Genomic DNA, 19,072 nt, shown 5'->3' on the forward strand with positions numbered 1-19,072 from the left:
AAATTAATTTACCTTCGCGAACTGGATCCCGCGCCATCTGAAGCTCTTGTACTCTGCCTTCTGAAATCTGATCTTGAGCTACTCTGCCTTTCTCCGTAGTCAGAGCCCTGTAACAAGAACAATTTCATTCTTATTAATAAAAATTCAACTGACATAAAAATTACCTCAAACTCTATTTCACAAAATTCTCCAACAAATATTAATTATTTCCCCTTTAAAATAAACTACACATTTCAAAGTACAAATTTGTACAAAATAAAAATAGAAAAATAAATGTTATAATTCAAACAATAAAAAATATGACATTGAAAAATAATTTAATTCCTAAATATTTCTGCACTAATATTTTTTACAATTTCACAAACTATGGCAGTAGAAAAATATTATATAAAACATTCCCACAATGAATATCTATTTCTCACAATATCAGTGATGTATTTAAGCTATTCCTCCAAAAATTTAACAATCGAGCAATTAACAATCCTCCACGTTAATTGATTTTCATTACAAGAAAATTTTCAAAGGTTCCAAAAAAAAAATCTCCCAAAAAGAACAAAGGCATCTACAAACAAAATGTCGCGTGCCAGAAACGACACACAGAAAATCACTTCCAATAAACGAAAACCACACGTTCAATTCGAAAACATGTGTTGACAGAAATCGACACCTGTAACCTAACCTTCACACATCGAAATGTTGCAACCTCCGACACGCTTAGAAAACACGCGTTGATCGTTCGAGAATACATTTGTAGCCGGAACAAACTTAGAAATCCGCCATCGGTCGATCAATTACCAGCAGCGTCGTTCTATATCGAATTCCCGCGCAAGAATACGTAATGTACGTATATTAATTCCAAGAAACGATCAAACGCGAGATAGATTTTCTAAAATTGGTTGCGATGCTTACGTCTGTACAAGAACAACGTGTTCCAAGTGGTCGATTCGTGGTTATTATGTAAAACGTAGGGGAGGACTTTCGATTACCTGTCTCCGTAACTGAGCGTACACTTATCAAGACATTTATGTAATCTCAATTTTTGTAGGAAAAATATTAACTTTTTTGGGGGGAAATTTTAAATGTTTTTTGAGTCTGATGATGTTTGAGAGATTTTGTGAAATTATACTTAATTTGTATTTTGTATTTGTTTGGTTACAGTGTTTAATAAATATTGTGCAAGGTTATGCATAAAGTGTAAGTATTATATATTTGTTTATATACTGTGTAAATAAATATTGTGCAAAATTATGCATAACCTGCAAGTATTATATATTTGTTTATATACTGTGTAAATAAATATTGTGCAAAATTATGCATAACCTGCAAGTATTATATATTTGTTTATATATTGTGTAAATAAATATTGTGCAAACTTATGCATAACTTGCAAGTATCATATATTTGTTCATATTCTGTGTAAATAAATATTGTGCAAAATTATGCATAACTTGCAAGTATTATATATTTGTTCATATACTGTGTAAATAAATATTGTGCAAAATTATGTATAATTTGTAACTATTTTATAATTTATTATTTACTGTCTAAATAAAATTTGAGTACTATAGTTTTGAACATATTTACATTACATTTATTATATTCTAATATAAATAGAATATAAAAATTTGTAATATACTATAAATTAATAATATAAATTCTGTGACATACAAGTTTGAAATGCACATATAATATAATAAAACTAATATAATAAAATATAATATATTTGTCATAACCTAACTGTTAATATATAAATTTGTAATATTAATCCTAAAGTTGAATTAATTATTTAAATTATAAATTAAAAATTTAATAAACTAAAGTGGTATATAGTGTCATAAATAGCATCATTTGACATACGGTTTTGAAAGCGTGATATTTTAAGGAACGAAAAGGTTCGCAGTTTTTCAAAGGGAATTTTAGTCCATCGCTAACGAGATCATCCCGTTTCCACGCGTTTTCCCGTTGACCCCAAGTCATAACAATCGATTCCGTTGACCGAATTAATTTACATCGAACACAATCGAACACGGCCAATTCCCGCGCTTTTTCTCGCAGCTCGATACCGAACAAGGTCTTCTCTTTCTTCCGTCTATTTTCTCTCGCGGCCATTAGCTAATTGTACGGTTCGATTCGATTATACTGCTCGATTGTTGCCATTCAACTGAAATTTAACATTCTGAAGGGATAGTTGATTTACTGCGCGTTTTAGCCGAGCTTTTTCGCAATTTTATTGCTGGGTTTTGTTTTTTTGTTCGGGGTGCTTTTGTGTTACGTGTTTTTCAGATTACGATAAACATTTTCTTTGTGTAGTTTTGATTTCGTATTCTACTCAAATTTTAAGGGAAATTTATTCTGTTTAACAATAAATATGTACTGTGTTTATATATTGAATTTCATCTATTATATAAAAAATAAATGTGAGTTTATGTACATCTTTGTACTCATTGAAATATTGCCTTGAAGCCTCATTTTTTCACTTCAGGTCAAAGGAAAAATTACTTTCCTTCCTAGAATAGCTCATGTATCATGTTCATAAATTTCTAAGCTCTCAAACGTAATCGATAACAGGCACAATAGAGAGGACACACCGGGTGCGTCATATATTATTCGCACAAAATTGATGACAGAGAAGTTATTATAAAATTCAAATTGATGTAGGATCATAAATAACACAGTACCTAAATGATTAATTTATATATTATAAAATTTAACGAACCATTATGTTGTTATAGAAAATCTATTGTTTAATGTAATAGACGCACCAGGTGCGTCTTAAATGAAGGTATTATAAAATTGAAATTGTCGTTGAATTATAATTGCAATGCATGACTAGTGTATTGACTATAATTAGCAAAGTAATATTATTTTTAAAAATATGTCCTGTATTATTTAATATAATAGAAGACGCACCAGGCGCGTCTTAAGAGAAATTATTATAAAACTGAATTTGACATTGAATTATAGTTAAAATGTATGAATGGTATATATATACTACAATGAGCAAAATACTATTATTTTTAAAAATGTGTCCTGTATTATTTAATATAATAGAAGACGCACCAGGTGCGTCTTAAAAGAAATTATTATAAAATAGAAACTGACGTTGAATCATGATTGAAATGCATGACTAGTGTATGTACTACAATTAGCAAAATACTATTATTTTTAAAAATTTATTCTGTATTATTCAATATAAGAGAAGACGCACCTAGTGCGTCTTCTGAATAAGTTGTGATATTAGGATTAACATTAACTTTAACCAAAAGAATAACTAATCGTAAGTTATTAAGGTTCTGAAATAGAAAAATACGGTATGAACATCGTTCTTTCTTCATATGCAAAATAAACCATGACACACCATGTGCGTCTTACAAGGGTCAATCATAAAATTGAAATTGTAGTTGATGTAATTAATAAACGAAAAGAGTAACTACTCGTAAGTGATCAGTATGTTGCAATAAAAAAATACAATATGAAAATTTTACTGTCGTAACCCAAATAACCCATGACTCACCAGGTGCGTCTTACAAGAAATAAGCATAAACTCGAACTTGAAATAAATATAATAAATAAACCGAATGAATAGATGATTGTAAATTATTAATATCCAACAGAGGAACACGATTTAAACATTCTACTTTCACATCCCGAATAATCAATGACTCACCAGGTGCGTCTTACAAGAAACGACCATAAACTCGAAGTTGCAATTGATATAATAAATAACCCGAATGAATAACTAATTGTAAATTATTAATACAATGCAACAGAACATTCTACCTTCACATCCAGTAAACCAATGACTCACCAGGTGCGTCATACAAGGGACGACCATAAACTCGAAGTTGCAATCGATATAATAAATAAACCGAATGAATAACTAATTGCAAAATTATTTATATGAAACAATAGAACATTCTACCTTCACATCCAGTAAACCAATGACTCACCAGGTGCGTCATACAAGGGACGACCATAAACTCGAAGTTGCAATCGATATAATAAATAAACCGAATGAGTAATTAATTGTAAATTATTAATACAATGTAACAGAACATTCTACCTTCACATCCAGTAAACCAATGACTCACCAGGTGCGTCATACAAGAAACGACCATAAACTCGAAGTTGCACTTAATAAAATAAATAACCAGAATGAATAGCTAATTATAAATTATTAATACGACGCAACAGTACATTCTACCTTCATATCCAGTAAACCAATGACTCACCAGGTGCGTCTCACAAACTACACCTCTCACAACCATAAAATTTCAGTCGATACAACAAATATTAGTCTCCACAAAACAGTAAAAGAACACGATGTAATTATAAAAAAGAAAGCATGGCGAGGTGACAGAACGAATTAAGTGCAAAAGAAAGAACTCACTTGTGTCGCTTCCGGCGTGGTGGATCTGACAGGAGACGTCCTCTGTCCAAAGGATCCCGTGGGTGCTCCCGAACGGTTCCTACCGCTGTGTTTCCTCGTCAATCTTCCTCCCTCGTCCGTTTGGCCATCCGTGTCGTTCTCGTTGTTCTGCAAATACGAACGACACGATCAGTTCGTTTGAATATCCTTCGAACAGCCGAAAAGCGTCGAGGGCGGACTACTCAACTCTCGGTGGACAGGAAAAATTTATTCCAACTGCTATATTTGATCGGCGCAACCGAATTTCGAGTGTAGCGATGGACATTTCATTCGATTTTTTATGCAAATTTATGCATTTATCTGTTTTTGCAGTTTTGAGGTTTTTTAATTTTTATAAACTCACACTGTTAGATTCATAGATTTTCATTTTTTGCAGTTTTGAGGTTTCAAGTTTTCAGGTTTTTTAATTTTTAGGTATTCTAATACATACAATGCAAATATTTTTCAAATTTGCAAATTTTTTAGTTTTCAAGCTTTCAAGTTTTCAGGTTTTCTAAGTTTCAAGTTTTCAAATATTTAATTTCTCAAATTTTCAAATTTACAAATTTTCATAACTTCGTATTTTCAAGTTTTCAAGTATTTAATTTGTCAAACGTTCAAATTTTCAAGTTTTCAATTTTTTTAAGCTTTCACGTTTTAAAACTTTCAAGCTTCCAAATTTTTACATATTCAAGTTTTCAAATTTTCGGTAATTAAAGCTAGTTATTGAAAAATTATGATTAATATCCTGCACCTCTCATCAAACGGTTGGCATGTGAACCAGTATGATTTACATTGTTTTCAGCTGCCATCTTGTGTGACGCAAATAATTCTTGCTATTCTACAAATAATTATCTCTAAAATAGTCAAAATCCTTTAACATTTAATTTCAAATGGTTCATGAAATAATTCCATCACTATCTCGTACTGAATTATTTTGAAAAAAGGTATTGTTAGATGAAGTGAGTAATCCGCTCTCCAAAATGTGATTGATAAGTGTACACACGAGACTTGCACTAAATCTGTTTCAATTGATCAATGGAAAACAGATCATTTTCACAGCACGTTCATTTCATAACCATAAATCATCTATTACCTATTTATGTAAATGTATGCGAAATTCACGAGTGCATATCAAATAATCAAACATCACTTTTATTTTGAATGACACGAAATATATTTCAGACACTATTTAAATTTAAACTCAAACTTAAATTTAAATTAAAATTAAATTTCAAACTTAAATTTAGGTTTAAATCATTTTTTTCAATACTTGAGAAATTAGTCCTTAATTCAAAATTAAGAAATTTTTGACAAGCTTAAAAAATTAATTCTTCAACCAAACAATAAATTTTGTTCAAACTTAAATATTTTTTAAACTTGAGAAATTATTTGAGGAGTTTTTAGAATTATGACCTTCAAACTGTCCTTGAATGTCAAGATGTTCATTGATTAATTGAAACAGATTTTATTTCACTGACTGGGCTCAAGGATCTGTGAATCACCTGTATTAAATGTTAATTAGAGAATTAATTAAGGTGTACCTGTGAATAGGGGTTCTACTTGTGTATGTGTGATGTATAGTGATGAATAGACTGTGGACGTTCATGCAAATGTGTTATACATATTTTTATTTATTTTCTCTTGCATTTTTTTATAGTTTCTATATTTTTACATTTCCTCTCTCAATTTTACATATTTTCTATATTTTTAAATTTCCTCTTTCACTTTTCTATATTTTCTATATTTTTACATTTCCTCTTTCACTTTTCTATATTTTCTATATTTTTTAAATTTTCTCTTCCACTTTTCTATATTTTCTATATTTTTACATTTTCTATCTCACTTTTCTATATTTTCTATATTTTTACATTTTCTCTCCCACTTTTACATATTTTCTATATTTTTACATTTCCTCTTTCACTTTTCTATATTTTCTATATTTTTACATTGTCTCTCTCAATTTTACATATTTTCTATATTTTTACATTTCCTCTCTCACTTCTCTATATTTTCAATATTTTATTAGATTAATAACTCAGAGGTTTATTAATAGACCACTGACCCAATTGATTCATTGCTTTCATCTATAGGTCACAGACTTCATCTGCATTTTATACAAAAAATTCCTTACATGTGCATAAATGTTCACAGTCTAATAATCAATACTCAAATGGATTTTATTTCTTTTACATGATTAGGACAATGGTCTCTAAATTGCATACATGAACAATTTAATAAATAAAAGTGTTCTTAACAATTTTCTTTCCATAAAGAATTTGTGTTAAGACTTTTATTAAAGTACATATACAATCATTTTTAATTTTGTTTTTTATTTACCAATTTTCTAAGTCATAAACTTTCTGTGCAACAAGTTTATAGATTTATAAATTTCCTGAGCAGCAAAATTCCAGATTTACAAATTTTTTATGCAACAAGTTTATAAGTTTATAATTTTTCTAAGCTAGTTTACAAGTTTACAAAATTTTTAAGCAACAATTTTATAAGTTATCATTTTTTTAAGCTACTAGTTAAGAAATTTACAAATTTTCTAAGCAACAAGTTCACAAGTTTACAATTTTTTTAAGCAAGTTTAGAAATTGACAAATTTTCTAAGCAACAAGTTTACAATTTTAAAACTTGTCTAAGCAACAAGTTCACAAGTTTACAATTTTCTTAAGCAAGTTTAGAAATTGACAAATTTTCTAAGCAACAAGTTTACAGTTTTAAAACTTGTCTAAGCAACAAGTTCACAAGTTTACAATTTTCTTAAGCAAGTTTAGAAATTGACAAATTTTCTAAGCAACAAGTTTACAGTTTTAAAACTTGTCTAAGCAACAAGTTCACAAGTTTACAATTTTCTTAAGCAAGTTTAGAAATTGACAAATTTTCTAAGCAACAAGTTTACAGTTTTAAAACTTGTCTAAGCAACAAGTTCACAAGTTTACAATTTTCTTAAGCAAGTTTAGAAATTGTCAAATTTTCTAAGCAACAAGTTTACAATGTTAAAACTGTCTAAGCAACAAATTCACAAGTTTACAATTTTTTTAAGCAAATTTAAAAATTGTCAAATTTTCTAAGCAACAAGTTTACAATTTTAAAACTGTCTAAGCAACAAGTTTACAAGTTTACAATTTTTTTAAGCAAGTTTAGAAATTGTCAAATTTTCTAAGCAACAAGTTTACAATTTTAAAACTTGTCTGAGCAACAAGTTCACAAGTTTACAATTTTTTTAAGCAAGTTTAGAAATTGACAAATTTTCTAAGCAACAAGTTTACAATTTTAAAACTTGTCTAAGCAACAAGTTCACAAATTTACAAATTTTTTAAAATACTTTAATTGTACAAACTCTCTGATTAACAAATTTTCAAACTTTCAAAGGTAGAAAGTTAGGTTATGTCAACAAAAGTCAAAGTCACTTTCATAACTCAAATCCTGCCCTTCACCAATTCTCCCAAACAACGATACAAAAGTATCATTTACAATATACAAAAACTTCATCACAGTCCTACAATAAAAATGAACCTCTGCCTGAAATAAATCACAGTTCCCCAATGTCTCTCATCCGTACAACCAAAATTCTAACAAAGTACAGTGAACAATAAATCACGTTGAATTCATTATTCTTCACGAAGTCGTTAATATCCCAGCAAAAATATGGCGACAGTAAGTCACGGTTTGATCGTTTAAAACATCGTAGACCGAAATTACGGTTATCACAAACAAATGGTCCGGATTAGAGAACATAGATCGTGTGTTCTGTGATGTCTGTAATAAAACTAGTCTGTTTGAAGAGGACAGAGCTTACAACCTGTAACAATAAATCTTGCGGAAAGTAGAGCAACCAGAAATAAGAGACACGTATACTATCTCTTCTTTTTTTTATTGAGTTACTCGTGTTTAAACTGTTCACTGTTCTGTTCCACATATTTTACGTTCTCAACAAATTATTTCAGTGATTAATTTCATTGAATTATTATTTGGTACATCAATATTTTTATACAAGAAAAACAATTAGGTAAGTAATTAATCAATTAGAATTTTTTTAACATTTAGAAAATGTTGAACTCTGAAGGTGAAGATAATTTTTTGCAAGAATTTTCTATTTTATTATTCAATAATTTTTTAGAATTGTTCATGAAGGTTTTAGAATTTGAGAATTTATAAAAATTGATTATGTATAAATAATGTAGCTTGTCAGAAATTTAATCGAAAAGACAGAAATTAATGAAAAGATGAGACACTTGTTAAACATACATTTAAGACACATTAGAATATTTTAAAATATATTAAAAAATATTTAAAATGCACACTTAAAAAATACATGCAAACATGTAGAATATTTTTTGAGATATACATTTAAAGAATAAAAATTAAAAAATTATTTTTAAACACTAAAATAGTAATAAGCTTTTTGTAAAAATGTAGAAGTTCCACCTTTCTCATTTATTAAATAATTATAAAAAAAATAAATGTCTTTAATAATACAAGTTTTTATATTTTTGAAAATTGCAACAAAAATTATATATTCATCCCCTATTAAACTGTCAAGTTTAAATTATTCAAATATTCACATCTGCAGCCCCTAAATCAAAATATTCAAGTTCTCACATCCTATTTTCCAACATTCAAATTTAAAAACACAGTTTCCTTAAAATATTCCTCGAATCCTCACAAAATCTGAAACCTGAACAAAATAAGAAAGTGAAAAAAGCACGTGTCTCTTACTTTAATCGGTTCTCCAAACTCGCTGCGGCACACTCGAAAGAAACAAGGATCCCGTTCTCCGTGGAACTTAAACGAACATAGAAAACACTCATCCAGCAAACGAAAGAAAGAAAAGAATAGACATAAACGTGTCATGCTAAACGTTCGTTCGTTCTCGGAGTGCAAGGTACGGTGTTTAGGGTTGTACTGGGTGAACGTACTACGAAAGAGACGAATTTGCGTCCAAAGAGACGATGCATCGCGACGCTATCGAGTCAGTGCAACGTCTACCAGCCGGTTTCGTGTATGAAACTGCGCCCGTCGATATAACACGAGCGAGAGAGAAGGTGGACGCCGTTGATCAGAGGGGGTTGCTGCAGGTGGAAGGGGTGTCGATGGCCCATGGTGTCGGTGATGGACGTTGCAACGACGTAATCCACACTTTCCGACAAACCGCAGCATCCCGACTCGTTGCCGATCGCGAACATCCACCCCCGACACTTCCATCTCGCCCCTACTCTTTATTTTATTGGCTGTAGGAGGGTTTTTGAGGAGACCACGAATTTTACGTGCGTAATTCTCGTCTCTATTCTTTATTTTATTGCCGTGCTTTGGGAGGGTTTTTGAGACTACGACGCACCATGTGCGTCATGAGTTATTTTATGTATGAAGAAAAAATGTTTATACAGTATTTTTCTACTGGCTTTAGGAGGGTTTTTGAGACCACGAATTTTACTTGCGTAATTCTCGTCTCTATTCTTTATTTTATTGCCGTGCTTTGGAAGGGTTTTTGAGACTACGACGCACCATGTGCGTCATGAGTTATTTTATGTATGAAAGAAGAATGATTATTCCGTATTTTTCTATTACAGAATATCAATAAATTACAATTAGTTTAAGTAACGCAGATTCTGATATTCCAACCCTGATCTTTGTTCTATTGGTTTAATGGATGACGCACCAGGTGCGTCTTGTAGAGAAGTAATTCTGAGACTTAATATTGAGATTGATTTAGAATGAATATAACGAGTAAACGACCTTAATGATGCAGAATCCAGGAGAATATAATTACTTTATGAAATACATTCATATGCAATGTAACTGATGACGCACCATGTGCGTCTTATGAAGACATCTTACGATTGACGTTAATTTAAAATTGGAACAATAAATTACATTTTCTACGTATTAAAATACTAGTAAGATCGTAACACTACTATTTCAGAAAAAGCGTTCTTTACTGTACAATACAATACGTGACACACCATGTGCGTCATGTAGTGGAATACTGATGGAAGTGTAATTTCTAGTAATTTAAAATTGAGGGAACAAATGAATAATCTTCTCTTTGCAGTATCTTGAAGAACACAGTATTATTATTTTAAAGAATTTATTCTGCATTATGTATGACAATGCAATGACGCACCACATGCGTCCTGTAATATAATACTCATGAAACTGTAATTTTTGTTAATTTAAAATTGAAAGAGCAAATGAGTAATCTTCTATTTACAGTATCTCGAAGAACACAGTACTATTATTTAAAAAAAATTTATTCTGCATTAAATATAACCTAATGACGCACCACATGCGTCCTATAATGTAGAACCCATGGGACTATTAATTTTATTTAATTTCTATTAACTGAAAATTGAAGGAAGAGTAATCTTCTTGTTGAAATATCTCGCAAAACACAGTATTACTATTTTAAAAAATGCATTCTGTATTATTCACCTCAACCCCAGTGACGCACCAGGTGCGTCTTATAAAGAAATGAAATTTAAATTTATATGAACATAAAATTAAAGGAATATTATAACTCCCTCACATATTACAGTATCTCATTATCCAATAATTTGTAACAATTCACTTAATTTTATAATAAAATAATTTACAAAATTTATTTATTTCTAAACTTGAGAAAAGAGGGTAGTTAATGACTACTTTACCTCAAAATACATTCCTAAGTGTGACCTCCCTTGCAAGAATAATTTACCATAAATCTGTAATGATAAACCCTTTCTATATCAAAGAGAATTTCATCAAAGATTCACTATTTTGAAAATTGAGGTAAAGAGAAGGCTGAATCTTGGAAACGATGAATAGTTTATCTTGGAATGATGTTTATTCATTAGGAAGGGTGAGTTAAAGGAATATAGTAATTAACTTCCTGTTGCAGAGTAACTTTTTTAATTAAAAGTTTATTTATACTGAACACTAAGAACAAGGGAGGTTTTTCTCTATTGACTCTATGCTCTTTCACTATTATGTCAAGGGTGCAATGTACAAGACTCACTTTTGTAACACGACTCAACATTTTTTGTTGAATAATATCCTTTTGTAGCAGACTAATTTTTCTAGTTAAAAATTTTACTTTAAAAAAATTTCTACTTTAAAAATTTGTTGTTTTAATTGTAAATATAGAAGGGTGCATTTAATTTTAAATTCTCAAATATTAAATAGTGTTTATTAAATAGGGTTGGGAGCTGGAAATATATTAATCGTGTAATGTATTATTTATCTTGGGTATTATTTAATAAGTTAATAATTAATAACTTAATAACCCTTAATAACTCTTAATAACTTAAGAGAGTTATTATTTACCTCAAGTATTATTAAGGGTACAAATAAGGTATGTTAAGGGTGTAAATAAGGGTACAAATAAGGTATATTAAGGGCGTAAATAAAGGTACAAAAATAATTTGATAGAGATCCAAAAAGAACTACCCTTCATACCAAAATAATTTCAACTTGCAAAGATTTATGGTACCACAAATACAAGAGGAACTCACCCCTGAACCTTCCAAATATTTCCCCATATTCTTTCCACCCCATCCACAAGAACCCCAAATCGCATCGAACATAAAACACCTATCTATCAAATAAACAAAAAGAACACGCAAGGTGCTACATCAACCCCGTCTACAATCAACACGCAACCACCTTTCAACCCTAAACCGACGAAAACAAAAGCGTTTCCTTCGATTCTTGTTCCTGGTACACCCTTTCTTCGCTCTGATTTGCATGATTCTCGTTCTGTGCCGCCTTTCACGCCGTTTCAACCCCCTTCACACCCCCGCAACCCCGGGTTTATTGGAAAGTTCGACCTCGATGCACCGTACACGTACAGTGGATGTTCCGATAATGGCTATACCCACGTGTCTCTTTCTCTCTCGTTCTTTTTTCATTTTCTTTTTTTTTCGTTGGTCCCGTTATGTCTGTCACCAGCTTTCTCACCCTCGTGCACCCTCCTCGCTCTTCTCTTTAATTTCATACGGATTCGATAGAGTTCCCGGCGAGTATGCACGTCGAAATTGGTGGATCACATTTTTGGCGGGAAATATTGCTGAGGATGATTTATTTTTGGGGGAATATTTGGGTGAATTTGGGTTTTTGTAGGATTGGAGGGGCAGATTTTGGGGTTTATTTATTGGGGTGGGGTTTATTTATTTAGGTTTATGGATTTGTGAATTTATTGGAATTTGGAGTTATGGATTTTTGAAGTTTTGGGTTGAGGAATTTTTGATTTAGAAATTTTTGGGTTTTGGTTTTGTGGATTTTTAATTTTTTGGGTTTTGGAATTATGGATTTTTAAATTTTTAGAGTTTAGAATTTTTGATTTATAAATTTATTAGGTTTCAAATTTGCAGATTTACAAATTTACTAAATTTCAAATTTGCAGATTTATGAATTTATTAAATTTCAAATTTGCAGATTTACAAATTTACTAGGTTTCAAATTTTCTGGGTTTCTAAATTCTGAATTCACAATTTTTTAAATTTTCAAATTCGCTATTTTCTCAAATTTCCATATTTCTAAATTTCCCAAAAAATTCCAAATTATCCAAATTCCTAAATTTTCCCAAAAATTCCAAATTATCCAACTCCCTAAATTTTCCCAAAAATTCCAAATTATCCAACTCCCTACATTTTCCTAAAAATTCCAAATTATCCAACTTCCTAAATTTTCTAAAAAATTCTCAATTATCGAAATTCTTAAATTTTCTCAAAAAATTCCAAATTATTCAACTTCCTAAATTTTCTCAAAAATTTCATCTTATCCAAATATTTCAATTTTCCCAAAATCTCCAAATTATCCAAATATTTCAATTTTCCTAAAACCTCAAAATTATCCAAATAAAAATTCCAAAGTATCAAATGTCCCAAATTTCTACATTCTGCCACATCTCACCCCTATTTTCCTATATCCACCCCTAATTTAGGGGATTCACTCCTCCTCTATTTCACCAGCACAATATAACAAAAATCAAAAATCCTTGCAAATTTAAGTAATATTACCACTCCAATTTGTAACAAATCCTATAACAAAAATCAAAAATCCTTGCAAATCTAAATTAAAATAACCCACTCCAATTTTTCCCAAATCTCATTCCGCCTCTCTCTCATTCCGCAGTACATAATAGTTCTAAAATCGACCCAACAGTTCCGTTCTTAAAATCCTGCACGTATTTCCGCTGCTATTTTTTCTCTTCAAATATTTACACTCGATTCTCGAAAGTTTAAACACAAAATACAAAGAATTCACGAAGCACCGAGTATTCGTTTCCGAGAGTAAAAGATTTTATTTGTGATTGACGTTTCCGAGGGTTGCTTGTTTGTCCGATGAGATTCTGTCGTCGCTGTAGAATCCGTGTTATTGGGGATGAAACAGGGACGAGATTCAAGGATGAAGGGTTCAAGGATTCGTGCTTATCTGACGTTTGGAAATCCGGCTTTCTGGGGATGTTTCGCTATGGAAATACTGTGCAGACGTTTCTGACAAACATTTTGCTTGCTGTGTAAGGTCATTTTGCTTAACTTTGGTAGTTAAGATTGAAACACCCACAAATAGGTTGATAAAAACATTCTGAACTAATAATTGTTCTTCTGTTATATAATTTCAAGTTTTATAAAAATTTGTATTTATGAAGTTTCAAAGGACATTTGGTTTATTTTACTAGCTTTTAAAATGCAGTCATCAGCAAATTGATAAAATGATTCTGAATTGATAGCTGTTTCTCAGTTATATAATTTCAAGTTTTATAAAAATTTGTATTTACATCAAATTTGTATTTATAAAGTTTGAAAGGACATTTGGTTTATTTTACTAGTTTTTAAAATGCAATCATCAGCAAATTGATAAAATGATTTTTAATAAATTGCTGTTCTCAGTTATATAATTTCAAGCTTATAAAAATTTGTATATAAATATAATTTAAAAAAAAATATCATTTATTTTATTTGTTTGTAAAAAAGCATCCCTTATTTAAATTTTTTAGTTTCTTCATTTGTTTCTTTGACCCTCTGTTGCTTGAATTTATTGATTTTGAAAAAACAAGTATAATGGAACTCTTATATATAATAATAAAAATTATTTTAATAAATTGTTGTTCTCAGTTATATAATTTCAAGTTTTATAAAAATTTGTATGTAAATATAATTTAAAAAAAAAATATCAATTATTTTATTTGTTTCTAAAAAAACATCCCTTATTTTACATTTTTTAGTTCCTTCATTTGTTTCTTTAACCCTCTGTTGCTTTAGTATATTGATTAAAAAAAAAAACAAGTATAATAGAACTCTTAAATATAATAATAAAAACTATTTTGTATTTAAAAAATTTCTAAAAAAAAACATCCCTTATTTTACATTTTTTAGTTGCCTCATTTGTTTCTTTAACCCTGTGTTGCTTGAGTATATTGATTTTGAAAAAACATAATAGAAAAAGTATAATTGAGCTCTTAGGTATAATAATAAAAACTATTTTGTATTTGAAAAATTCGTTTTGAAATTGCTTTAAACGTTTTCACCTTCGAAATGAATTTAATTTAAGAGAGAGAGTATAAAATTGTTTCAGAGCGTTGTACGATTAGCGATCTAAAATAGAGTTCGTTATTTTTATTAAAACAAAAAAAAAACTCTTTGTTCCGTAAAAAAAACAGAGTGGAATTAACGCCAGTCGTCAATTTTACACGCGTCAGTCTACATATACATATCGCAGCTGTTCCGTACCAGATTACAACTAGAAACATGACACAAAACTGGTTGCAATCTGCTACACCGGCGATCTCGTTGCAGTGGAAAACACTTGCAATTTTGCAGCGCAAAACTTAGTTTGTGTTCGCGATTAACCCTGGCGGAACAAAAAACAGCCTTTAGCAATTCCGATTGTCTTGCGATCGGATTTCAAAATATTTACCGTGGGAAATTTTAGATGGTGCAAGCGAAATCTGTTTTGTAAATTAGATGAATACGGTTCATGAATTTTTGATGGATTTATGGCATTCGAGTGTTTATTCTAATTAGGTATTTATCAAGTTATAGAGTTATAAACTCAGATACTAATTTAGGTACTTCTCGAGTTCAGATAATAATTCAGGTACTTCTGAAACGATAGTTTTGGGTATTGGGTGCACCTAAAATTATGTTTTGATATTTAGGTACTTGTGAAATCAAGTATTCGAAATCAGGTACTTGTAGAGTCAAGTATTTCAATTCAGGTACTTGCAGAGTCAAGTATCTTAATTCAGGTACTTCTAGAGTCAAGTATTTTAATTCAGGTACTTGTAAAGTCAAGTATTTCAATTCAGATATTTGTAGAGTCAAGTATTTCAATTCAGGTACTTGTAGAATTAAATTTTCAAACTCAGGTACCTCTCAAACAAATATTTGTATATGGTGAATCTTCACTTTTTAAATTCAGGTACTTATCAAATTGAGATTATGGGAATCAGGTACCCTAAGGATACACTTCCAAAGTTAGGTACTTGGAAAGTTATTCATGTTCAGGTACTTGTGAAAGTAGGTATTTAAATTCAGGTACTTGCGAAGTAGAATATTCAGATTCAGGTACTTGTGATATTTAATACTAAAATTCAGGTATTTGTCAAATTTAATACCGAAATTCAGGTACTTGTAGAGTTAAATTCTGGAACTCAGGTACTTCACAAATTTAAATTTTCAGAATCAGATACATCAGAAGTTCGATTTCTCATACTCAGGTACTACTGAAATTATATTTAAACATTCAGGTACTCGAGAAACATGATGTTGAAATTCAGGTACTTGTGTAATTTAACCCTAAAATTCAGGTACTTGGGAAATTAAATTCTGGAACTCAGGTACTTTATAAATTTGAAGTTTCATAATTAGGTGCTTCAGAAGTTCGATTTCTCATACTCAGGTACTACTGAAATTATATTTAAAAATTCAGGTACTTGTGTAATTTAGCACTGAAATTCAGGTACTTCTGAAATTAAATTCTGGAACTTAAGTTCTTTATAAATTTGAAGTTTCTTAATTAGGTACTTCAGAAATAAAATTTCTCACACTCAGGTACTACTGAGATTACATTTAAAAATTCACGTACGTGTGAAACAATTCTTCAATTTAGATACCTGCGAAATTAAAGTTTCATATTCAGTTAGCTTTGTAACTGAAATTTTCGAACTTAAGTACTTGTGTAGTTAAATAGTCAAATACTTAAAGTGAAGTACTTTTACAATCAACTCTTCAAACAGTCCCTCTGTAATTAAATCCTCAAATTTAGGTACTCATGTATTCCGCCATAATTAAAGAGTGCAAGAAGCAGAAATCTCTTTGCAAATAAAACGTGCGGTAACGTAGAGTAAAGTAAAGTGAAGCAATTTTGCAGTGTTAACAAAATGTACATGTTCAAGTATACAACGTTGTACAGGCTGTTCCAAAAATGGTGGCACACCATTCATAACACATTAAATGATAAATGAGAGAACTTTTCATTACTTTGAGAATTAGTAAATGTTATTAAACAAATAAATTTAATGATTAATACTAGTAAAGTTAAACTTTTTTACAAATATTTAAAAGATGTTAAAAATCAATTTTCTTAAAAATAATGTGCGAACAAATTTTATTTTATTTTATGTTTCTGAAGTATTTTCTTATGTGAACTCACTCATTTTTTGGTTGTTCCACCATTTTTGAAGCACCCTGTATATTATGCGGTTTGTACGAATATCGTTGAACTTCAATTGACTACCTTTTCGTGTTCGAACTACACAACAGACGTGGAAACAACCAAATCACGTAGGGACAATTAAACAACGAACGAGATGAAAGCGTTTAGTGGTGCAAGCTAACAAAATTAGAGTTTAATTGATAGACTGTGCTCTGCGAAGCTTTTGTTTCGTTAAACGAGTGGAAACAACAAAAGTTGCAACTAGGAATAGAAATATATATTAGATTGCTGTAATCTGTTCGTTTTTTAGAAACATACAAAACTTACTACTCAACATTTCTGCAAATTTGCAAAATTATTTATAATTGTTAGTAGATTTATAACATTTTGAAACTTTTATGGACACAAAAATTTTGCATGAATTTTATAAAATAATTGTTGCAATAAATGTACTGTGAATACATCATAAATATTTTGCAAAAAATATATTATTGTAAATATATTAAAAAGTAATTATTATAAACACATTCAAATTTGTTACTACAAAATTTGTTAATACTTTTAAAATATTACAAAGAATATAATAATAATAATTTTAAAACAAAAACATATCAACACTTGTATAAAAATTACAAAAATATATTGTATATAATAAAATATATATCTTTTATAAAACACAATAATTTTCAAATATTCAATTAATTTATTAAAATCATTTTATCATTTTAAATTATACGTATGTACATATTACATTGATCTATCAAAATATAAAAATAAAATTGTGCTGTCGAATTGTTATAAAAAAAAGTATGCAGCAATCTAATACAATTCGTGCTTGCAACAAAGCGAAAATACAAGACTATGATTAATTAGGAACTCGAAGTAGGATGAGTGAAGAAATTGGGGAAAGTGAAAGTGTAGACATTGATATTCCTGGTCGTGGCGAAGTCTCACCAGGTGCACCAAAGACTGCACAAGAAGACGAACAGGATTTCCGGCTGCTTGTATGACCTCGACTGCACGTTCATGCGTACTGTGTCGCAGATCCACGCCATCGACCTCGATTATTCGATCTCCAATCTATAAGTAAGCAGAAACGAACAGCGCGTTAACCTGTTCCATATAATACAACGCTTTGCTCGAAATATTTACTTGTTCACGCGATATCGCGTATTCGTAAGCTGACTCTCGGTATATTGCCGTTTTGGGAATGTTTAGAAATTGAGACATTTTAGGAGTATTAGGGTTTCAAATTTGAAAAGGTTTTAAATTTTCACATTTTTAGTATTCCAAATTTTCAAAATTCCAAATTTGTAAAATTTCAAGTTTCGAAAATCCCAAATTTCCAAAATTCCAAATTTCTGAAATTCCGAATTTCTCAAATTCCGAATTTCTCAAATTCCAAATTTCTAAAATCCCAAATTTCTCAAATTCCAAATTTCCCAAATTCCAAATTTCCCAAATTCCAAATTCCCAAAATTCCAAATTCCCAAAATTCCAAATTCCCAAAATTCCAAATTCCCAAAATTCCAAATTCCCAAAATTCCAAATTCCCAAAATTCCAAATTCCCAAAATTCCAAATTCCAAAAATTCCAAATTCCCAAAATTCCAAATTCCCAAAATTCCAAATTCCCAAAATTCCAAATTCCCAAAATTCCAAATTCCCAAAATTCCAAATTCCCAAAATTCCAAATTCCCAAAATTCCAAATTCCAAATTCCAAAAATTCCAAATTCCAAAAATTCCAAATTCCCAAAATTCCAAATTCCCAAATACAAAAGTTCCGAATCTTCGAAATTGACCCAGTTTCCATTAATCGACATTGACATCAAATGTCTGATGTCTTGATATCGCGTGCTTGATATCGCCAATATTGAATAGGTACCCACTAACGCGATATCGCGTGAAATCTCAATAATCCATTTATTGCTATTGCCTATTGTCCACCGTTGAATGTAAACGTCTACTGACTAGTACCACTGTACGGCTGATTCAACAATGGTCTTATCGGAACGACTA

General features: G+C 30.1%; 1 protein-coding gene across 5 annotated transcripts in view; it reads right to left on the bottom strand.

Moving 5' to 3' along the window:
- Window positions 1-19,072, bottom strand: part of LOC100875077 (multiple PDZ domain protein) — a 122,340-nt gene that overhangs the window by 12,320 nt on the left and 90,948 nt on the right. For all 5 annotated transcript variants that reach the window (XM_076539885.1, XM_076539884.1, XM_076539882.1 and 2 more), the window contains 3 exons: window positions 18,008-18,133; window positions 4,391-4,537; window positions 13-107 (listed from right to left, as the gene is read on the bottom strand). In XM_076539885.1, coding sequence (XP_076396000.1) covers window positions 13-107; window positions 4,391-4,537; window positions 18,008-18,133 — 368 coding nt within the window. The remainder of the gene's footprint in view (window positions 1-12; window positions 108-4,390; window positions 4,538-18,007; window positions 18,134-19,072) is intronic.

Source organism: Megachile rotundata, chromosome 14, assembly GCF_050947335.1.
Source record: "Megachile rotundata isolate GNS110a chromosome 14, iyMegRotu1, whole genome shotgun sequence".
Taxonomy (NCBI): Eukaryota; Metazoa; Arthropoda; class Insecta; order Hymenoptera; family Megachilidae; genus Megachile; species Megachile rotundata.